The sequence below is a fragment of the Melospiza georgiana genome, chromosome 1 (assembly GCF_028018845.1).
Source record: "Melospiza georgiana isolate bMelGeo1 chromosome 1, bMelGeo1.pri, whole genome shotgun sequence".
In the NCBI taxonomy this organism is placed as follows: domain Eukaryota; kingdom Metazoa; phylum Chordata; class Aves; order Passeriformes; family Passerellidae; genus Melospiza; species Melospiza georgiana.
Genome location: NC_080430.1, coordinates 24,811,703 through 24,836,378, shown reverse-complemented (window position 1 = coordinate 24,836,378; position 24,676 = coordinate 24,811,703). Strand labels below are relative to the sequence as shown.

General features: G+C 38.9%; 1 protein-coding gene across 1 annotated transcript in view; it reads right to left on the bottom strand.

Annotated features, from left to right (window-relative positions):
• LOC131093847 (probable acyl-CoA dehydrogenase 6) overlaps positions 1–24,676 on the bottom strand; it is a 75,257-nt gene that overhangs the window by 29,247 nt on the left and 21,334 nt on the right. The window contains exon 3 of the mRNA XM_058041198.1: positions 318–447. Within this exon, the coding sequence (XP_057897181.1) occupies positions 318–447 (130 nt within the window). The remainder of the gene's footprint in view (positions 1–317; positions 448–24,676) is intronic.

The following is a 24,676-nucleotide window of genomic DNA, read 5'->3' as shown; positions in this document are numbered from 1 at the left end:
AAAAAAGACAAACATCAACAAACTGGATTCTGGAATTAAAACTTTTTCATTGATTGTGGTACCAATATTTCATGTTTTTAAACATATCATTTACTACTCAGCAAGGTTTATGTTTTAACATATAATCAATATAACTCTAGCATCAAAAAAAAGAGAGAAAGTATTTTCTCCCCTAAAGCAAACTGAGAGAAGTAAAGAGTAGGTTCTTTCCTCAGGCATTACTGAGTAGCAACTAGGCAGTAAATCTACACAGTATTGGTTTTTTTTCTACTCATGACAACTGAGTTTTAGGCTAAACCAAAGTTTCTGAAAATTACCTTGTAAGGGCAGGGGTAGCCATGCCCGTTTGCACTCCAATGGCCATGGGAATACCTCCACAACGGATATTTCCCAGCTCTTCTGCCACTGCAATATTATAGGAGAAGTCCAAACCCATGCCGCCATATTCTGAGGAAAAAAAAAATCTGTGATTCTCATATTCTAGACTGGCATAAGCAACAAGAAAAACAGCAAAAAAAGATGTTGTTACTGCAAGGATTTTCCAACTGACATTTAACTGCTAATTTTTAAGTATTTGACAATTACCAGCTTCCCTTTCACAAAAGCAATACCACATTATTCTCTACAATATTGAGAACTGAATTGAGAATGACACCTGCTCTAATTATCTCTGTGCACATCAGGTCACCTCAGTATCCTACGTAGCCTCATTACTTTTACTGGAAACAGCAGGAACAAGTGACATGCTGTCTAAATGATACCAGAAAGCAAAATTATTCTTCCCAATAGCAAGGTCATATTACCACAAGGTAATAAGTGCTTTTATTTCTCCATGATAACACCTGACACCTGCTCTCATCCCCCAGTGCAATTCTCTTTCTCAGACACAGCAGCCAAGTCAGCACGGAGCGCGACCACACACAGGTTGTGTTTCTATTCTAAATTACTGCTGTAGCTCAAAATTCATGTTAGACACAACTGCAGCACTGAATGCATTCATTCCACACCCTGCAGCCAGTCTGTGCCGTGATTAAAGCACTCTTGTTCAGAGGGAGCTGACAAGCTGGGGTGCCAGCCTGGTGCCAGCACAGCCCGTTGCTGCCCCTCTCCCCCCAGCATTCCAATCTGCAAATTCAATTAAAGAAGAAATTATTCTTCACCTCATTCCCATGCCCAGTGCTGATAAACCCACTACATAGTGAAGCACAGAAAAAGGCTACATTGCTATGATGGATGAGGTAATTTTTAGCTGTGTTAAATAGCTTATAGTCCAAAGGAAACACGGTGAGAAAGTGAAGGTTAAGGTTACTACTTGACGTCATTAGTTGACTGAGCAGCTTTGATTAGATAATGCTGCTTCTCTTTTTTTTTTTTCTTTTAGCTCCTTTGAAGACTGGCTAAGAAAAATTCAAATAAATAGATACAAACCCTCACCCCTCACACACACAATAAGGGGCAGATGACCCTCGCCTGTTTTCACTTGCTGACCTCAAACACTGAGCACACCCTTCACTGACCTGCTCTGAAGTTTTCAAAAAACACCATTAAATAAAGGTCAAAACACCACAGTGCATATAAACATGGGGCTTTGTATGCTATCATCTGTTTCCTAAACCCACAAAACCTATCTTTGTGCATCCTTTCTTTGCTGAAAGGAAAAACACAATAGGAAAGGCAAAGCAAAACGTTTGGTTTCCAAAAAACGTTTGTCCTTAGGTCATAATGAATAGTCTAGACTGTCAGAATTAAAGAACTTCTACTTTTCCAACCTTTTGCTTGAAAATAATATTTCTTAAAAATACAAAATAAAGTTCCTACTGGGAGCTTAAGCAGTACAATGAAACATCAGCAATATGGAAATGGGTTTAACATAACAGATAATGTAATTTTCTTGCCTTTACACAGCCCCCATCAATAAATAAATGCTCTGAGGAGCAGTAATGGATGTGCCTGTAAAGGCAAGACTATTTAAATATATCTGGCATGAGGGAGATTTTGCTAATCTGGAATGGTTCTATAGCAGAATTATAACAGATAACCTCAGTTCTGGCACCTCACAAATCCTTTTCATTACATTTTTAAAATTTTATTTTAAATCAGTCAATGCTTTTATTGTCAGAGTACTGTTATTACTGATTTTATCTTTAGTTTTGTCTACCAGGCAGTTATATTCCCATCTTTCCTTCAAATTTCACAGATCAAAACCTTAGTTTCTTTTGATTTATCCAAAGTAACTTCCCAGGAGGAATGTTATGCACAAAACTGACCCAACTTAGGCTACTTTATCCTAGTATCCAGCTTAGAGACATTCTTTGTCCATACCACAATCCATTGTATATTACCACATAACAGAGTCTTCTAGCTCTCATTTTAGATAAATTAACAAGCAGTACACTTTAAAAACAAAATACTGCAAAAGGCCAACTTTAAAAAGGATAAGAATGAAAGAATTTCTGACCAAAGGGAGTAAAGGAGCAGAATGAAGCTTTGGGAGCTGAAGGTGGAGAAGGAAGTCCTGCTGGGCAAAGAGATTATAAAATCCCAAGATTTTATAATCTCGGGATAGATAACACAAGAGACAACCACAGATGCAGGCAGGAAGGGCAGAAGCAAATGGTAAAACCATTAATCACACCACACCTAAGGTTTCATCACTTCTGCTCCAGGAGCCAAGAAGTTAAAGTTTCCTGGAGAAATGTGAGTGATTTGATAAACAATGATAGGGAATGTATTTTTGAGCCCCACATACTTGATCAAGGTGGAGACTGATTTGTCAGTGCAGTCTGTGCCATTATTACCCTGGTAATCCAGGTAACTTAGGCTGTGGCTAACCACAGTTGTGTCCCATCTCTTTGGAGAACCAGCCCTCCACACCGAGCCAGGCTGCCAGTGCTGTCACACACAGCATTAGCAGGCAGTGCTGGCTACAAGCACCAAGGAAATTTCCTTTTTTTCTCAGGTCCTAGTAGCAGCCTGGTGCTTGCAGACCCACTGCCAGCACTTCAGACAGAGATTTTGGGGCTGGTGTGAGCACATTTCCCTCCACGTCATGGGACTCAGCTCTCAGACAGAACCACCAAGCCATTCTTATTTCCATCTCCTTCAGTGATGATGGTAAATCTTGATGAAATAGTGTTACATTTTTATTTGGAACAGAATTTACTCTTTTTTGGAATAACTTATTTGCAAAAAAAGGCAATATGCTGGTGGTGGTAGGCTTGTATTCGCCAGTCTCATCAACAAACACCATTTCCTGGAAGTAGCTGTACTATGATGTAATTCTAATAGGTCAATTAAATTTTAATTCAGAAGAGCAAACACCATGCCCAACACAGAAGTGAAAAATTTTGGTGATATTTTTGGTGAAAAATCCATAGTGAAAGAAACCAAATCAATTCCAGACCTGATCACTTTACAAACATACAAACCAACAGAAACACACACACACACAAACACCATTTCAAAAAATAAACAGCAAAAAACCCACACCAAAAAAACTCCACATCAATAACAAATTATATTTAAATATTCACATGTTAAACATTTCTGGGGTAAATACTTCATTTTACTTTAAAATGAGATGAGGGACCTTTAGATAATTGTTTGGCTATATTACCAATTTTAATTTGCAAGAAAATTAAAATAACAAAGAGCAAAGTAGACTAAACTAGGCAGAAAGTGGAATGTACTATTGGCTTTATAGCTGAAAACAGGTAGAAAGAGGCAACTCAGCTATGTTCAAATTGTTACAGTTTTGATGATAAAAGCACAACTTCCAGCTGTTAAATGGCCTAATATAATATCTCATCCATTGTTGGATATCAGGTTCTTTTACGAAGCAAGTGAAATATAAGGCCCAAAGCAGAGAGCACAGAAACACACAAATAAATAAAGATTCTGCACTGCTGGCCATGGGCAGGACCCAAGCTGCAGGAAGGAAAAAGTGTGAGGAGGAAGGAAGAGCAGAGAGGATGTGCTATGGACTGACCACAACCTCCCATCCCCATCCTGCTGTGCTGCTCGGGGTGGGGAGTGAGGTAGATCAATCAGGAAGGAAGGATGGAAGATGAACCTGGGAAGAGGATGGTGGAACATCTTGTTCTAATTTGCCTTTGCTTCTCACCACACAAATCTACTTTAACTGGCAGGAAATTAAAATAATTTTCCCCCTGCCAAGTCTGGTTTTTACTGTGATGGTAACTGGTGGCCAGTCTCCCTGACATTGCTCGACAGCCAGGCCTTGGCATTGTATTTTCTGCCCTGTCCTGTTGAAGAGGAGGACTGAGTTAGTGGTTGGCCAAGATGAACCTACCACACCATGGTCAGTATATTAAACTATTCCTTTAAATTGGATCTCTGCTTTTCTACTAACCACCACCATCACATTATTTTACCACTCCCCAGCCCACAAAAGCTCCTTATTTCATACAGACCAGCAAACTTTTACATGTCATATTTGTAGATCCTGGCAGTGGAGAATCCAAAAGATCATAGTGAATCTTAAAAAACATTGGTTTTAAAAGATGCAAGTGTAAATTCTACTAAATCTGACAATTTAGGGTATCAGGAGTCTTACATGAATTTAGGGTAGACGGCACAAATGATGCCCAAAACTACAAATGAAAGAGCAAGACATGGTGTCTAGTTGCAACAGGTCAAAATGGAAGCAGTGGTGACAAGACCAGTTGGAAAAACAAAGGCACAGAAAGTCTGTGAAAAAGGAGTCATAAAGGCAAATGAGAAGCTGAAGTCTCTCATATAATCATTTCACCTTTGTGAAGACCAGAGCATTTCTTGCCACTTATTCAAGAGGACTGTTCAAATATGACTGTTCCATGATGAGATAGGCTTGAAGTCTCTACTCAAAAATTAGTAAGAGTTTACAAGTGTCTCTATTTGGAATTTGCTTCTGAACCCCATCTAGTAGCTGTTAGTGGGAATGACAATATCTGTAGTGAAAACAGTCTGTAAGTGAATTGAAGCAAGGTGAAACAGGTGGTCCTCACATTATTTTAACAATGTAAGTGAGCCTGGATAAAGGGATGGTGATAACACAATGCAGTTGTATCCAGAACTCCATGTTAAATGCTTAAACTTATATAATTTATCTTGTTTGTTTACATACTTTCCAAAGTTTCAGTGATGTCTATCTACACCAAAGAAAATCACTCAGTATTATTTCTACTCTGGGCATCCACCTCAGTGCAAAAAAACCCCAAATATGTGCTCTCATATTTGTAAAAGACAAAGCATGAATCGAATCCCAGTTTGGAGACAGGTCTGAGAGACTTCTATATTTGACATTATGATGACAAAGCTAATTGCTATTTTTCATCACAGTCTACAATTTTAAATCAATAGAAGCACAATTTAAGTGCTCAAACCTTGTTCACCCGTCATAAATATGGTTCAAAAATTTCAACTCCAGAGAAGTACAAAGAGCCTTGAATCTATACAACTGCAAATGTCATCAGGTAGGACAGTACAGAAATCCATATCATAATTCTTTTCCTCTGCTTTATATTGAAGGGATTTAAAGGGTGTACTCTCTGTCTTGTGGAATTTCCCATAAATCCATTCTGAAAAGTTGAGACTGATGAAGTTCAGAAAATGCCCCCTGCCCTCTTGGTTATTTGCATCTGGCTGGGTGTAGAGGAAAAAACCTCTCATTAAAAGTAACAGAAAAATTGTGAGTCCATTTTAGTCTTGTTGAGATTATGTATTTTTGGGCTATCCTTTTTCCCCAGATCAATTCACAAAAAAAAATCAAAACAAAACAACAAACCAAAAAAAAAAACCAACAAAGAAAAAACCTCTAGACACAAATAAACCATTGTAACTGATGGAAAGTTCCTTTTAACAGATTACCTTAGTAAGAGAGACCAAACACCCCCAGTTTGAATGATTTTGTCCCAAACCAGGAAAAATTATAGTGCTTCATGATTTTATTTGGTTGATCCTAGAAAGATCACAGTCACCTTCAGTACTTGCTCTCTCACAGAGCAAAAATTTCAAGACAGATAAGGACTTACTCTGCTAACCAAACTTTTAGTATCACTCATCACCCAGTAGCCCTTGGAAAAGGAAAAATATGGATTGGCTTCTCATTACTTTTCAAGCACTCATGGCTGGCACCACAAGTACAATCCCAAGAGCAATTAATAATGCAAAATATGTGTTCCTGCAAAACTCCTTCTGTATTCTGTATTATTCTGTACTGTATTCTGTATTATGTTCCTTCTTTCTACAGACGTCATCACAGCTGCCACCACAGAAACTAAATTTACTGAGAAAAATAAGGTGATTGTGTCTGTATAGGACTGTTTTAAATTAAGACAGATCTACACTATAAAATATAGGAGAAACTTCTCACACAGTGTAAGGATAAAAACTCTTCTATAACACTACCACAAAATACCACAGAGGAACTTGGCAGTGCCTGCCACTGAGCAGATAAATACTGCCACTGAATAGATAAAGATAAATGCACCACAGAGACCTGGCCCCGGCTAGGGATAGCATGGACACATTTAAAAAGGGTTCAAATCTGTATAGGACACTTGAACAAGCTAGAGCAGTATATTCTAAATCACCAAGCTGCCAACACCTGCACTTGCTACTCTCTAAAACATCCCTCAAAAATTTGTAAGTTTTCTTCATTTTCTAAGTGGTTATGCAGAATCACCCAGTGACATTGAGTTAGTAATCACATTTGCATAAAACTTTGAACTCAGAAGGCTATCAGAGCTCTAAAAACAATATCACTCAAACCCTGAAAAATGTGTACAAACAATGTTATGGGGGAGGAAAAGCTAAGCTGCCCGGTACAATAGAGTAAAATGTACACATGGCATTATAAGAAACATCAACAATGTAAAAGATGTAGTAGCCAAAAAAGAAAAGAGGACAAAGAAGATCCAAAGTGCACACAGCCACAGGAACCAGCTATTGCATCAGCTCCAAGCCAGACAAAAACTTTAAGCAACCCCTGGTCACAGACTCCTCAGTTGTCTTTTGCCTGGAGTTTTAAATGGAGCTTATTTCCCACCCCCACCCCAGTCCTGATCCAACACCTGTTCCAAAGAATTGGAGTTTAATCGAAATAGCTTTCAGCTTTTTCTTTAAGGTTAAAGAGCACAGATCTCAATTATTGTACATTTGAAAGTGTCAGTCAAACTAAATGCCACAGCGTAAAGAAAATGAAATAAACACCAAACACACAGAAAAATGAAGTCAAGAAGTGTAAAGGCTGGCTATCACCCTTCCTGAGTTCCAGGGGAAAAGCCATGTTACTTCTCATGGGGATTCTCTTTGGGCAAGCTCATAAACAAATCACAGAATGCATTTCAAGGATATGACCTTTGCAACCTGCCTGCTGCTTGAGATCAGTCAACCAGCAACAGCTCCCAGACTCCTTACGTACATCGAGCACACACGTTGCTACCAGCCTGCTCTAAAGTTTGCTTGTAGATGCTCTAGTAAATTCTCTGAGTCAGGCATATCCAGCAGTGAATGCTTCTCTCCAGCTTGAAGGTGGGCACCCTTCTGATGATCAGGCCACCACTGCACCAAATCCTCCAACAACTGTCCACTGCAGTCCTCCTGACACAACCATAAGTCAGCCTCAGAGGCACCCAAATCTGTCATCAGCATCTGTTAACCCCATGTAAAATGTGTTCTTCCTCCCAAGAAAATGTCTGAACAGCTGCTCAGCTGTCTTAAACATATTTGTTCACATTGAACAGGTAATAATGAGTCCCACACCTGCACAAGGATGAAGCAGGTACGTCACATTTATGTGTTGCTGGTGCTTCTATTCAGGACTCATCCTCTCACATGGACGGCCACAAATTCCTACAAAAAGTTTATGCTACTCTGCAAATTTTCTGCCACTAGGATCTTGAGTGTGAATGCACAAATAGATAGTATAAGGAACATACAGTAATGCACAGACATTCAACCATCCATAGGTCAACAGGGAAACAAAATGGGAATTGAGTTATCAATGGGTAACCGACAGAGATACCCCAAAGAACATACCCAGTTTAAGCACAACAGAGAGAAGAGTAACAGGACTGAATACGAGTACATTTGTAAGGAATTTTTAAAAGCTGGATGAAAAGGAGTCACTGTACTTGGTTTTGTAGCTCTCTATAAACAAAAAAGCAGACTTACTGCTTCATTTCTTTCAGGCATCCAATTACTTTCACTCCTTTAAGGTATCAGTATATACAGTCAATATTAAAAATATCATTATGTTTCTTCTGAGTTCCAAATAAATAAATCAATTAAATAAGAAGCAATACTAAGTGATTTAAGGATTACAGACTTATTACATTTGCTACTTACTAAAAATTCTATGCTAAGATTTAATATATAGACAAAATATTTATCAGTTGAAAGCTATGTTTAATTTTCTTCCCTACAAGATCTTTTATTCCAATTCAAGATAATAAATAGCTTGTTGGAAATTCACATTTGTCTGATATGAAAACTTCAGACACTTAATATGTCACACCCAAAGACATAAATTTTACTAGCTCACACTTTGCGAAAATTGCAATCTACAACAATTTGCAATAATTAAAAAAAAAAAAAAAGATTTTATCATGTGTGCAGTGAATAATGAAATAAACTTCGGATATGCTCTAGAGCTAGCCTGGCCAGCACAGAGGTTTTAGTTCAGTAGCAGCAAACTTGGAACAGGAGTGCACTGCAGGAGGTTTCCACAGGAATTCCTGATCAGCACAGACTTAAAGGACTAAATGAATTTCCATTAGAATTTCCATTCATGGCTGACTTCCTAAGTCCTTGAGATGTTGGGTCAGATGCTGAGAAAAAGGTAAAATGCCATCCTAGCTAACAGCCTTGCCACATTGCAGGTCAGCACAGTCCCAGCACAGCCACAGCCCACAGATTATTAAAGAGCCAGAAGCACACCCTCTGTCATTAGATAATTTCCTTGTTTATAAATTCTCTTCAGCTGGCAACATCTGCCTCTGCATGCTGACACAGCCTTCAGCGTGGGCAGGGCTGGGGCCACCAGTCCCACAGCTCCTTGTCTCTGGCAGCTCCCAACCCTCACTCACCCTGTGGACAGCCCATCCATCGTGCTGGAACCTCCACAGGTTCCAATTCCCAAGGACAACAGAAACCAAAGGAGACCACCTCCTGTATTTGTGATTTTTGAGAAACCTGGCTGCTTTTGAAACTGCTTTCTGCTAGCAAAAGCAAAGCAATAAAAGAGTATTTCTAGCTCTGAGCAATGGATTGTGGTGAGCTCTTCAAGACAAAACTCAAATTTGCAGTTTTCCAGGAAAGGCAATGGGTTTGATCTCAAAAGGGGAACAAAAGTCAACGAAAAATTAAACAATCCAATTTTTATAACAGTAAATTGTATGCCTCTGTCAGGTGACCTTAGGTTTTTTTTAAAGACACACAAAGGAAAGATCACAATAAAAAACATTTCTGGGGTAAAAATGAAAGCACTTTTGCAATGTCAGAACAATGCCTTTCCCTTCATTTTCTCCAATAAAGTCAATATTTCAGTAAAACTGATATGTTTCCATGCTTTCTCTATTCTTGATAATTTTAATGCAGAAAAAATTTCATTGACAACTTTTATTTGGTTTAAGGAATGTGGATAAATGTTTTAAGCCATATTCTAGAGCTGCAAATATCTGGCTCAGTTCTCATTTTTGCCTAGGATTCTGTGTGCATCCTTGTCTTAAAGATTTGTCAACCAGACCATATACTGAAACAGATTATTCCTCTCTGTTTGTAGAAGAGCTGACACAACAGGATTCTGATCTGAACTGCTATCTCCAGTGTGAAATATGCTATCTACTATTTTTATTTATGCTGACGTTGTAGGGTGTGCTTTGTGTGTGTTACTGGCCAAAAACGAAAGGATTTTCAGCATAGTGCAAGCATACCACCAAATAAAATTCCCCATTCAAGATTATTCTCTTCAAAAGAACCTCCTACTCAGAGTGTTATATTATTTCTATAAGAATTTCATCACACAATGTTGTCTCCTCCAAGAAATTATTATTGATCAGGACTATATTTTTTCTTCTTATAGATTTAGTTCTGAAATCAGTACCAAATCAGCTTGCAAAGCAATGAAAAGTAGGTTGTTCCAAGAGAGAATAACAGCACCCTGCTGCAGACCAGGTAAAATGATAATACAGTTTGCAATTAAAATCACATCAAGCTGCCTATTACACAGTTACCAGTGTGACACACTGGGGTCCATAACATACCTAGAGATTAATCTAGGGCAAAAGGGAACAATGACGTGGCTAAAGGTATCTGTAGAAGACTGAGATGAGTTCAGAGAACCAACAAAACCTCCTCCCCAGAATATCCCTGCCTTGATTCTCAGTCCTACCTGAATTATAATTAATGATCCTAAGAATTCATAAACCAGTAGTTAAATGCCCTTTTACTAGTTTAGCTGCAATTTTTTACCACAGAAATAGAATATAGATTTAGCCATAGCAAATTAAAGTCTGCAGTAAGGATGCATTTGGACCATTTGTATTTAAACACTTAAGACTAAAATCAGACCTCTCTCAGTTATGAATATTTACAGACCATTCAGGAACCCAAGAAGGGTTCACTACTCATCTCAGTAATTTACTTTTATAAGTAGCTATACAACAAATTTTATTTCAAATTCTTGTTCCCAAAATATCATTCTAGAATTACATAGCAATAAATGTGTATTTTTATTCAACACACTGAATATGTGGTCACATAGTAAATTTGTAACGGAATTAAATTTCATTGCTTTCTCCAAGAAATTCTGAAAGGCAAATTACATTAAATCAACACATGCATTGTATTGTTATGGGATGTTCCTGAAATAGAATTTAAAATATTTATATTTTAAAATAAGAGAAGCAAAACGATTTTTATTGAGGGAAAAAAAACCCCACCTTCTTCATAGAAATTCAGAAATTATTCCAGGAGATATTTAAAAAACAATCTTAAAAGTATTGGCAAATACCTGAATAATTATCTTCATGGCTCAATAATCTAGCCAATAACACACCTTCCTTTCAAATTAAAACAAACAAATAAACAAAGAAACAGGAAAACAACAACAAATGAAGGAGGCTGGAGTCCCCTCCACCTTGCACCTCCCAAGGACATAGATTTTCCAGTCACCATGATTTTCCTATCTCTCCCACACATCTACATGTAGACAAAAAGTGGGAATAATGGGAGAGGAAAAAGTAGCCTTTCATGCAGAAAAAAGCTTTTGTCAAAACTATACATTACCACTAATTTTAATTGGTCTTGTATGAAGGACTTTCTATTAGATCCATCTAATTGCAAAGAATTTTTAAAGCACTTGCAACCATCCATCAGACACCTGGTGTTTATACAGTGTTATGGGTTTCTAAATGAGTAACTGAATCATCTGAAATAAAAAATAAATACCACACAATTTATTGACAAGTAGTATAAGAATCTCCAGAAACAAAACACATATTTGGAAAATTATTTTAATATACTAAGGCTCCTTGTCATGGTTTTGAGTTACACAACTTAACATCTCATAAGAAGCACTATTTTAGGAGGACACTCACTAGTCACAAACTATTTGCCTAATTTTCACATCCATCCATCTATCACTGCAGGCTTCTGTGGTCACGAGACCCCAGTGGGCAGCACAGGCCTGTAAGAAAGGGAACTGAACAGGATTTTATTACCATAGGCACCTTTTATCACAGTTAGCCATCTCACTGTGCAGCCACTGTATGTAAGATTGCTGATGAATGCTTTGTTTCATGCAGTCTCCTGGACATTTCTGTTCAGAGAGAGAAATATTTTCCACCATCTCCTAGTTACTCTTAAACAACATCTCCAAAGAGCTTGCTGATAAGCTTTCCAGTATTTCAGAGGCACCCTAAGGAGGTGCTGGGCTAAATTAGTTTCCTCATTTATGGGCAGCACATGACATGGGAGGTGGCTGAGACTGCAGGGATCATCATGATGACACACAAAGAGCCCATTGCTGCTGGACCCTTGCAGCTCCCCTGCAGCTGAGACACTGTGGGCTTTCCATGCTGCACAGGAGAGGCAGCAGATGTGCACATGTCTGTCCTGGAATGGTTCTGGCTTAAAATGCATTTCCAGCACATATCTTGTATCTCACAGTCACGCAAAAATACAGCACGGTCAACATCTCTCAGTGGAGACACTGAGCCCACACTGACTCAGACTGTCTTTATAAACTGCCCAAGAGCCAGGGCAGCTGTTCAAGGGTGCAAAGCAGCTTTTTCATCATTGTTAGCAAGGTCAAAGTGCAGAGTGAGATGCTGAAGAAACAAAGTGCTATATAAGCATCTGTAACGTGACCCATTCTGAAGCTTCTGCAATGTCTCAGGCAAAACTATAATAAATGTATTACAATTTACAAGCTTCATGATCCTGAGCATACTGCACATCCTTTCAGTGCCGCATTATTATAATCCTTTTCCTCCTTAAGAACAATTTGCTAACTCATTATGATTAATCCAGTGCATAGCATCTCTCAGCATGAGGTAGGCCCAAACTGAGTGATTCTGGCAACAGCAAATTAATGGTGAGCAAAGCAGCAGTGACTGTGCCTCCTTTTTCCCAACTACATCATTGTACAGAACCACAAAGAATGAGAAAGTCTACACCAAAGACATCAATTTATGCTCAACTCTCACTCTGTGTTTAAAATAGTTGAGGAAAGGACAAATACATTGTTCATTGAATAGTGAGCACTAAAAATTAGCAGTAAGCTTTAAGACCATGCTATACATTGTTGAAACAATGAAAACTTACATGAACAATTCCTCACTTGTAAAGCTGCAATTCTCTTTCCATTAAAAAAGAAAATAAACCAAACCAACCAACCAAAAAGCAACAACTACAACAACAACAACAACTAAAGGGAGGGGGAAGTGAGATGAGTTTTTCCATCTGGAAAAGATCACAGCATCTTCTGGGCTACAGCCTCATCACTTCAAGTCAGGTGGCATAAAATAAGTAAAAATAAGACATGAATGAATGCATATCTTCTATCTCAAAAATCTCCAACACAGAAGAAAAGGAAAAGAAAGAGCTTATTTATTTTACCTTCATTTATGCAAACATGGTATAACTGTAATGATTGAGCTTCTGTTTTCCTTACATTACCAAGCCCCAATAAAGAATTGTTTCTTGTTTGAAATCTCTCTCAAACTGTGGTTAATCCTGTTTTCTAAATCTTGGAGTAGCATTGATAAAATGTGAACTGAGAGCAATTAACTAAAGCAAGAACATGAAAAATTCAGCAAATACAAATTCGCCTAAAGAGCATGCTAAAAGACAGACCTTAGCAACTACATTTTCAAACCAAACCATGTGACTATTCTCTGCATTTTAAGGAGGCTTACATGAAAGACTAGACACATATTCCTGTTGCACAGATTTTTCTTATGTGTTAGAAGTATTGCCATGGAAAGAAATAGAAAATCCCACAAAAGAAACCCCAACCTTTTACCGTTTTAGGGAAATTGCTGTTTGGAAGCTTTGCTGCTGCAGACTGAGGTCACCCACACTAATGTTTTACCACTGGAAAATGTCCTCCACTTGCAATTTAATTGCAATTCACTCTGTGAGATTTGGCTTGCTTCTGACTTTGTGTTAGAGTAGTTAGTGCTGTTGGAGTTCTGTTTAATCTTGCCCTGCAGTTGAGATGATGTGTGCAGCCTGTCAGCTTCCAGAAAACTTTAGGCTAAAACTTTAAGCAAAAGAGAAGAACTAGCAAGTTTAACTGTGTTGGAACGAAGAGGTATAAGAAACTGTCACTCTTATTTGAAGATAAATATGCTTGAGTAATCAAGCAACAAATTTTGATATGATTTTTTGTTTGTTTTGTTTTTCATCTCTCAGTGTATCCTTCCATGCCAGCTTTCCAGAGCTAAGATATGTCTTTAGACAAATCCCATTCTCTGGTTTGTGTTTTCCATTCTAACCTGGGGTGAAAGTGCTCCCTAATTTCTGCCTCAATGAAAAGTCTTTATCAGTGTAAATGCAGCTTTGGGCACTGTGCTTCCATCCTGTTTCTTATGCTAATGAAGATTTATCTTCTTCATCCCACATTCAGGATGTTTATGGAATATCTTAGCAAGATGAATGGCCCTCATTGATCTGATTGTTTTGTTGATTACAAACACAGAAAAGGTGGAAGAATCCAAACCAAATTCATCTAGGTTTTACAGCAGGATCAGAAGACCTCTGTTTAGCCTGCCAGCAATGGAGAATGTGCTGCAACAGGGTTATATAAAAACTAATCATATTGGAATTTAATTATTCCAAATGTTTCCCTGTTGACTCAATTTTAATTTTTTTTTAATCTGACCTCCAGCTAAGTTTCTCAACTGCTGTCAACAACGCCACAGCGTTGCTAAGCAAAAAGCCCTCAGCTCCCCACACTGCCTTGCTGCCTCCCCATGTCTGGACAGTCAGATTCCACTTAGAGATACAAGGCACTACCTGCTATCAGGTCTTTCCTGCTAAGGAAGAGAGGGGCCAAACAGGTGTATTTCTTATCTTTCATTTACCCATTCATCTACCTTAATTTTCTTATCTCCTTGCATAAGCATGGAAGCATTTTATATGTCTTCAAAATAAATGGCTAGTGAGGCAATACAGCCCTTGTATTGTACTACGAAATTTCTTTTAAAATGCCTTATAACTTACTGAAAAGATGAAATTTTTTTCCCTTTAATGATGACAGCAGGATTTACAACACTAGTAAAAGACATGGAAGAGGATGGTGAGGAAGGACAAAGTAATTTAGAGATAGTACATTACCTACAATTCACTATTGTGATGTTTTTGGTCTCTATGACAAAGTAGATGCTGCAAGATAACTAACATGAGTATAAAGAGTAAGTCTCTTGATACACAAGTTAAGATATTTTATCACAGTCTCAAAGAAGCCAAAGGAGAAAAAAAAAAGAAACCCTGAAGCAGAGAGTAGTATAATTAATTAACAAGGAACACAACAGAGGAATAATTTCAGGAAAGCTCATGGAAAGGAAGGAGTGATGCTCACCATTGCAAAAAACAAAGGAGAAAGAAGTTTAAGAATAAAAGTACTTTGTTTAAAACCTAATTCAATGAAGCAAGGGGTGGAAGGAAATATGAACCCTCACAACCTACTTGGTCTGTGCTTTAACTGAAGTTTCCTCCTGGAAAAAGCAAAGAGTAGGAAAAAGCTTCTTTGGGGGCAGGTAGAGACGGGAGAAACAACCCAGCTCCACCACTCAGCTTTAACAGACTAAGATTTTTTATTGCCATCCCATAATCTTGTCTGGTATAAGAATGGCCCCCATGGAAATGGGCATGTACAGGACAAACCTAACAATGGGTGAGGGCTCACAGCTCTACAGAGACTGCAGCCCAAAACAGGTAAAGGTAAAAGCTTGGGACTTTCACCACCTGGGACTCTCATTTTCCTTATTCCACGGTGAGGACTGGTTTGAAGATAACAGACCATCCCTAAGTGTGAACCACTGCCCCATCTGCAAGCAGAAATCAGCAGGAGAAGGGTTTCTGACTCCTGGAGCAGCCACAGCTGTCACACTGTGGTGCTGCCAGCAGCTCTGCTGTTATTCCAGCCTGAACATAATTTGTCTCTGGCTGCTGGCTTCCCCATCCCTCAGCCACACAATCCCAACTGCCTGGAGCAACAGAAGAGTTATGAAATAACCAGTGCTAAAAAGTGGCAGATTGTTTTAAATTATACCACAGTGTACTTCACTTGTTATGCTATCTCCCTGCACAACACTTTTTAACTATTATAAGAATACTTTTTAAAATCAATTTGTAAAATTTACACCAGCTCCACTTTAAAGCTCCCTTTTTTCTAATCCTAATGGCCGCCCTACACACTCTTTAATGAGTGTCACCAATCCCAACACGGCTGTCGGAATAACATAAAACCAAACTAGAAACGTATGAAAAACCTAAGTCCCATGTGTTCTGTCCCATACCCAAACTCTATATAGAAGTTTCATATTTGTCTGTTTAATACTCTATCTGGGGCTTTCACATTACAGAATAACAAAAGACATGAACAAAACCACAGCAATTTTGATGGTTTCTTCCCCAAAATTTGCTTTAGAAGTCTTTCCATGGCATACACTCTCTAACTTCAATGTGACTTAACAAGCTGTCTAGAGGAAGCAGCATGAAAACTGAAGACTGATGGTTTCCTTACTTATCTTTTTCTGTTTACAGTTGAGATTATTTTCTCATTAGCATGATAAATGACTTAACATTTTTCACTACTTTCAATGATGACATAAGCCAGGTTTATTTTACAAAGAAACAGAGCAAAACTTTTTTATAAAATAAATATATATGTGATTGAAGTGTGTGTAGCAAATAATTTGCAGTCAGAAGTTGTCTTTTTGCCTGTTTGCTAATAGACAACAAACTTATAAATGTGCTTGAAATTGTTTAATAAACACTTTTTCTGAAGAAATGTATGGAGATTCTGAAGATAAGCTGCCTATTAGCAATACCAACCTGATTTTCTTCCATTATTCATACTCTTGCACTGTTCACTGAAAAGAGACTTTTTTTATATCTGTCTTACCTGTAAAGATGCTCTTAGTGATGATTAAAGATGTGAGGACATGAGAAAGCAAGCCAAGAACCTCCACAGAAGGTCCCAGAAGATTGTCCCAGCTGCAAATCTTCTTCATGAATACAACTGGTATGTCTTCACCAGCAAAGTTTCCAACTTTTGGTGAGAAGTGATAATCTCAGCATTTCATTTGCTGGCAGTTTTTCAGTCTATATTTCTCATTTTCTTCCACTGTCCTAAACAGGACCTCATTTCCTTGTTTATGCCAGACACTTATATTGTAATCACATGACTCTAATCACTCCATAGCTCAGCTAGAGAGCTCCTAAATTGTTCCTACAGATCAATCCTTTGAGCTTTCTTAATTTCTTCCTTGACCTCATTAGTTTGCCAAAAACTTTCAGGCCAAGACATGCCCAGCTAATAGCTTCCATTCCAAATCTGTCCTCAATGCTAGTAAAATATGCAGTTAATTTAGTTGTTGTCCTAAGAGCTGTAGATGAAAATTCCCTGAAATACAGAAAAGATTGATTTGCTCTTTTTTGAGCTTTCACTGGTAATTACAGTGATGACCTCTGCAACACAAGTGGTAAACAGATGCAGAAAGAAAAGCAGCCTTGTAGCAAAGAGAAAGAAGAAAACAAATATTTAAAATAAAGAATGGGATAAATTCTGCTCAAGCATAAATGATAACTGCAAAACTCTTACAGCAGAACATGGTTCAGTGCTACTTACTAAACTTAGGTCTTTCACTGGCAGAAGCAGTCCAGCACCAGAGTGAAGTTATTCCAACAGTCAAATAAAAAGAGCTCCCAAAAATATCTTTCTGGCTGATTAACAGATGGGTAGAGAAATAAATCAAGATCACAGACCAAATTAAACTAGATAGCAGTTTAATTGTCTCCAGCAGCATACAAAATGGTAATTTTTCAGTATTTTGTATTTGGGAAAAACAAAAGAATCATAGGAAACTAAGGTGAGTTAAAAAAATTTAAAACAGATCTAAGTTTGTTTTTTATTAATATTGCCACTAGACATGGCATGAGCCAGGGAAAGGGATCTGTTGTTTCTACAGTTTTAAACAAATTAACCACAGCTTTCCTAGCCAATAATGCACACTGCATTAAGTCTAGATAACAGACTAAAAGACACCTTACTTAAGAATATTCTCAATTGCTACTTAGGATTTAGAGAAACCAAGTGCATGAAGATCCAATTTTAACCCCAGTAAGTCATCTTACTGTCATCAGATATGAAGGGTGACAGAAACTGCAGGCACCCTCACTACTACACACTCAAGTTGTTCAGTCTGCAGCTCCTCATTAATATTCTCATGAAAATAAGATACACTTCATCTCCTATGTGTTTCAGGAGACAGCCCTGCTCCTTTCATTCCCTCCTGCAATGGGAGGTTGGCAGACAAGCATGAAAGCAGGCACAGTTTTGATGTCAGTGTGAAGAACAAACACTGGAAGTCCCAGCGCACGACTGTGATTTAACAGCAGCTGAGGGTCTCTGAAAATGCAGGGCACCTGCAGCAGCTCATTTGAAACCCCTATTGTGTTGCAAACACAGAGAAATAAATCTTGCTAGTATTTTCCTATTATTTACTGCAGTATTCACTGCTGCACTGACTTTAATCAGGCAGAAGAAGGGTTCATGCTGCCATTTGAACAAATGATGGACAGAAAATCTAATTCCCACTTGGCTGCATGGCCAGACCCCACAGCTGCATGGTGGTTTCTCAGACAGGCTTTCTGCTCTGCCAACCACACCTTTTGCTGCCTGGCAGGGTTGCAGGCCTATGGGAAAACAACTAGCTGGGCGGGATTTGCACAGCACACTGCAGCAATGCTTCCATGCCTTGCAAGTCCACTGCTAAAAGTCACATCGAAACACTCAGCAAGATGCAAGACCAAAGTCTAAGGTGAGAACCAATGAACCAGCAGGAAAAAATGGAAAATGTAAAAAAAAGCATAATTTTCCTTTTTTATTCTTCTAAGAGTGAGATCTAAGCCTCTGTGTCTTCACTGATGTAACAAAGAGACTCAGGTATATGCTCCTTATGACAACTTGAGACTGCTTAAGAAATGTTTATACAAAACCACAAGAGTAATGAAGCATGAGCAAGCTTCCTCACTTCAATCAAACTGGCAAGTTTACAAATCTTAGTAACACATTTCATGACACATTTATTGCAAGATTACAGTAATGCCCATCTGCCCAGAAGCAGGAATGGAAAACTTAAGAGTTTGTAATGCTTCACTGAAATTTCACTTGCTGATTACCAAATGAGCATCTCCAACTAGCAGTATGTCTACTTCAGGACACTGAACCTCTGAAAAACAAGACCTCCCCTACAGACTCCCTTATCTTCAAATCCAGTCAGGAAAGAGCCTCAGAAAAATACGATGTTCCACAAGCAATACAATTATTTCACCATTTAAAATTATGGCAAAATAAAAATTGTTCATTAATTTAAAGACTGGAAAATGCATATGTCTGGATGATTCCCTTAGTCATATGGTTTAGTTTTAGATAGTCCTGAGAGGGGCAGGGATCTGAACCCTGTGATCTTGGGGGTCCCTTTTGACTCGAGATATTCTGTGACTCTGTGATGTGTCATGATGTGCATATGTACCATAAGACACACACCTGTATACACATCTCTGCACCAGCAACATGTCCTGCCACTCTGACTCATGTTTCAGACATGACTGAACACCACTGCTTGGGGCTGACCTGGCTCTCTCTGCAGGACACAGGCCAAGCACAACATTGAGGTTGTTATGCCACTCCCCTCTTCCCTCTTTCAAAGGACAAGGGGTACAGAGAAAGATTTGGAGAGATTTGCCTGAGTCTGTTCAGCCACACCTGAGATTCAGCCTTGACATAAAGCTGCACCCAGTGTCTTCACATGGACTGATCTGCTACCATTCCTACATCTGCAGGTTTGGGTAATTAATAGTCAGGGAATTGGTCTAATTAGTTTCAAATTAAATATTTTCAAAACACACTGAGAATTAGTGAGTAAGCCATGCTAATTAAATATTGAAGGAATAAGTGAAAATAAGCATCAGGAGAGGTGTCCCTGTGCTCTATTCCCAATGCATAAAGGATTTAAAGGTATTTACTGGAACTCATTAATTGGATCTATGAGCTTCTGCTTGACCTCTGATTTTTCTTCAACATATTAAGGCTGTGTAAAATATGTATAAATGCAAGGCACAGCTTTGAAAATGGATTTATAAAGATTTTCTTAGAATAAACAAACCAGTGAAGGCTTTGATAATATATCTAAAAGAAGAAAAAAATTCACTCAACAATAATAATGTAGCACCTCAAAGCAATACAGAAACACTCTATTACCAGCATGCAAAATATATAGTAAAAAAGCACTCCTGCAAAAACAGTATAGTCATTCTTCTCACAGATATCTGAATATATGCAACATTGCATTAGCCCACAAGTGTAGAGCGATGAAAAACGAATCAGGTGGGTGACCTGACAACAAACAGAGAAACAGTGAGGATAAATACCTCAGTGAAAGTGGAAGATGGAATGGAATTTTTTTCTATAAATATTTATGGCATCAGTGATGATCACTACTCTGCCTGGTGACCCAGCAAACAAAAAATAATTAGACTGTGGTGTTTTTTGCCATCATATAGAGGGAAATCCTGTCTGAGCTCCAGGTGCTCTGCTCCCCCTGTTCTGTGCTCAGGCTTTGCACCACCAGCTGCCCACTCCAGGCTCTGGGGCTGCAGCCAGGAGAAAGGCTGGGCTGTGTGGGGTAACAGCTCTAAATGCAGCTGCCCCAGCTGGGCAGTGGGCAGCTTCAGCTCACACCCCATTTCTTTTCTTGGTGGCACACACTCTTGTCTCTCTCCTCTCACCCATTAAGGACTTTCTCAGGCACTCAGGAACTGCTTATCTTTGGGGCCTCAAATTAATCTGGCTGAGCTTCATAATATCCCAAAGCATTAAATGAAACTGAGCACTTAATAAAGTAAGAGTTTTTTTCAGAAACAAACTCTAACCACATCACAGCTTCATATAAAAGCAGCTTTCAGTGTCCCCCCTTGCTTCCAAAGGGCACTGCTGCAGACCAGGTAGCATTGGTGTTATTTCATCACAGGTATCCCTCTGCCCAAATTTTAAAAACTTAGAAAGGGGGCATGGTGACATCTGCCCATCCCCTGTGTGACATCTCCATGAGTGGCTCAGGGAGCTTTCCTTTATTACAGAGAAGTTCCATAAGATGTCTCCTGCCCTTTAATCCAGAGCTTATTAAAGTCAGTGAGGATGCTGCCTTTAAAATCACTGCAAGCAGTGATTGCCACCTGCCCTCCATTCCCTTGCTGGGCTTTGCAACCCTGAAATCGTTCTGGGAGACGGGAGCTCGGCAGCAGAGACACACCAGGACAGGCTGACTGATCTGGTTACATGCTTCCAGGTGGCTTGAAGGCTTTAGTAGAAACCAGCAAGGAAAGATGTTCTAAGGAGGCAAACAAAGAGAAAGCTATTTATCACATCATTTCCTTTCTCTCATTACAATCTCAGTTTTCAAAGAACTAAAGTTGCATGTATGTCCCCAATTCTCATTATTGTTCAATGGAGCCAAAACCCAATAATTAGCACTCAGGCCTTTTATTGCACAGAGGTTATTTAAAGAAAGGTGATATTTGACCTATAGCAGCTAAAAAGACACAGGCAAGCAACAGGGATGCTATATGAAATTATCCAAATCTCAGCCAGCAGCCTGAGTGTTGAAAATATTGTTGCATGAAGAAGATGTATGTTGACATATGGTTTTAACAGAGGATCAACTTAAAACCAATCTTAACTATAATCCCTCCAGTTTCATTCTTTGCAAATGGCACACATCTCATACACCAAAAAGAAGAGCAATGTTTTGATTGTGCTTTCAGCTCCACAAACATAGTGAGTTCAAAGCCTGTGTTGAACATGGGTGTTTTCATCTGGCCTTGTGCTTTAGAATGACTTCATATCATTGAGATATTTTTCACTCTAAATTATGCCCTGATTGGTGCAATTTGTTACTTACTAAAATTGCAGCTGACCATTAAAAATGCATTTGTGGCATTCCTCAGATTCTCCAGAGTCAGCTGAAATAAAATCACCCCTGCCAAGTGGTTTCTCAGCATGATATCTGAACAACAAGAACATTTTCTACTATGTTCTTAAGACATTCACCTTTTTTTCTGAAACTTACCACTCTCACAACAAAAAAACCCCAAACAATCTTGACTCAAAAACATCACAGACAACAGTGAGAAGGGTGGTGGAAAGCTGAGCAGGGATGTTGGGAGATGCTGGAGGTAAACACTTCTCCACAAGGTTCATCTGTTGGGATCTTTCAAGCCTTGGACTACAGTAACTCCCTCAGGACTGTCCAAGAGCAAGCACAAACCATCCTGATCAGAAATCTCCTGTCTCCCACATTCAGCACAGCTACCGAGACTCCCAAATTTAGGGTTCATTTTCCATTTTCTGGCTCTGCTCCAGACTTTGCCATCTCTGCATTTCAGCTCCCAGCTCTGAAGCCTGGCTCCAGGCGGGCACCCACCATCCACCAGCATCATTGGACCTCGTTACACTGGTGGCCTCTAATAATCCCAGAAGTGTAGCTCTGGGAGCACGTTGGTGGTTTATTTGCTTTGGGTTTTTTGGGTTTTTTTTTTTTTTTTTGTGTTGGGGTTTTTTTTTTAATAAGTTGGCATAATTAGAGATAAAAAGGAAACATGTAAGAGCTTGTACCACTCCAAAGCCAGGGACAATTACAAAACACAAGTCTTACCTCATCACTGTCTATTTCACATTTTGCAACTTTAGCCATAGACAAATCAGTGGCCATGTTATGTTTTGATTTTTTCTCTTATTTGTTGCCTAATTTTCTTATTTCTTTTTAAACAATACCTCAAACAAATGACAATCCTTTTCTTTGCAAGCTTTTGTTTATGTATGCCTGTGAAATTAACTGTGTAGAATCATAGAATGTTTTGGCTTGACCTTTAAATGTCATCTAGTTCAAGCACTCCTGTGCTGAGCAGGGACTCCTTCAGCTACATCAGACCTCTGTCTAACCTGACCTTGAATGTTCCACAGGAGGGACATCTATCACCTCTCTGAGCCACCTGCTCCAGAGATTCAGCACCTTGATTGTCAAAGATGTTTTCCTTGCATCTAATCTGAATCTACCCTCTTTTAATTTAGAACAATTACTCAATATCTCTGCAGGCCTTGCTAAAGAGCTTGTTCCAATCTTTCTTATAAACTCCCTTAAGGTACTGAAAGACTGCAACAAGGTCTCTCTGGAGTCTTCTCTTCTCCAGGCTGAACAACACCATCCCTCTCGACCTTTCCTCAAAGGAGAGGTGCTCTGTCCTTCTGATCATCGTTATGACCCTCCTCTGGCCTTGCTCCAACAGACTCAAATCTTTCCTGTGCTGAGGACCCAGAGCTGGATGCAGCACTGCAGGACAGAGGAGAGGGGGACAATCACCTCCCTTGACCTGCTGGCCACATTGCTTTCTAAGCAAACCAGGATACTTTTGGTTTTCTGGGCTATGAGTGCACATCTACCAGGTCACGTCCAACTCTTCATCCACCAGTACCCCCAGCTGCAGTGGTGTTCTCTGCAAGACTACTCTCATATTTACAGCTCGTGGATATTTGAGACTCAGAGAAGAACTCAGGTATTGTTCCATTTCACCTTTTCTGACCAAGCTCTGTTATGACCAGAAATTAATGATTTCAATTAATCCCTTTATTATTATTCAGCAGAACTTATATTTAAATTTCCTTTCCTCTTAAACTTACTTAATATGCTTCAACAACTACCTCTAAGGATACTCCCTTACAAGAAATTAAACTCCAAAGCTTTGTGATTGTTTTTTGAATGTTGTCAGTTCAAACTTAGTATTAAATTATAAGCTGTTTCATAATGTTAAAAAGAATGTTCTGTATAATAATCTGCCTTCTGATGGTAATTTTGTATAATTAATGCCACCTTTCTGTGCAACCTTTTGTGTTCTAAAGTTTATTCTGTACTCCCACACGGAAAATTAGATCATTCAGCATGTGGAGGCATTTACAGAATACAGCTCACAACTACCCATTGAATATACAAAATAGTGAAATGAAGGGAAAATTATGTTAAAATATCAGCTGTTTTTTTCTTTCAAGCACTTACCAGTATCTTCATTCAAATGACAGGAAAGGAGATGATGGTAGCAATGTGAGAGACCACCACCCTTCACATGTGCTGCTTCATCTCTCATCAGGACATGGAAAGTCTCTGCTGGAGGCTTTTTCCACCTTTCATTACAGACAAGCTAATTACAGAGCTCGCTGGAGTGGTGGCAGAAGGGAGCAGGTTCAAGCCCCAGATCTCTTGTACCCACTCTCTGTTCAGCTTCTCCTGACTAAATCCATCAGTGGAAGACTCTGCACACCACAAACACACATCTACCCAAATCCAGGCAAAATATTTCAAAGCCATGCTGGAGAGCCTATCCACAGAACTCAGCACGAACCCCAGACAGCTTCAAACTATGGCAGAAGACCTGAGGATGCCTCCTGAATAATTATCATGCAGGCACAATGTACAACATGGAATGGGCCCCTCTCTCCACCTTCCACACTCTGCTGTGCATTTTTCCTTGCAGAAACCACACTATGCTATAGATCTAGATAGTGGTTGCTGCAAAGGTAAAAATCTCCTATAATCTCATCACTTTAATTTTTTCATCATAAATTGTTTCAAAGTCTGAAACCTGGGAGCAATTAAAACCTGTCAAACCTTTAACAAGATCAAAGTTGGAAGATTTTTCTAATCCTCAGCATTTACATGTTTTATGTTTCAGACACCTAACTAAACTGCTTGAAAAATATCTTTAGGGAAAGTCTAGTTCATTATCTTCTGCTGTTTTTCCAGTTTCCAGACAGAAAATGGATATTTTCCCTCCCTTCCCTAATTTAGCAGGCAGCACCAGAGAATCTGTGCAATAGCCAGATTCTGATCCA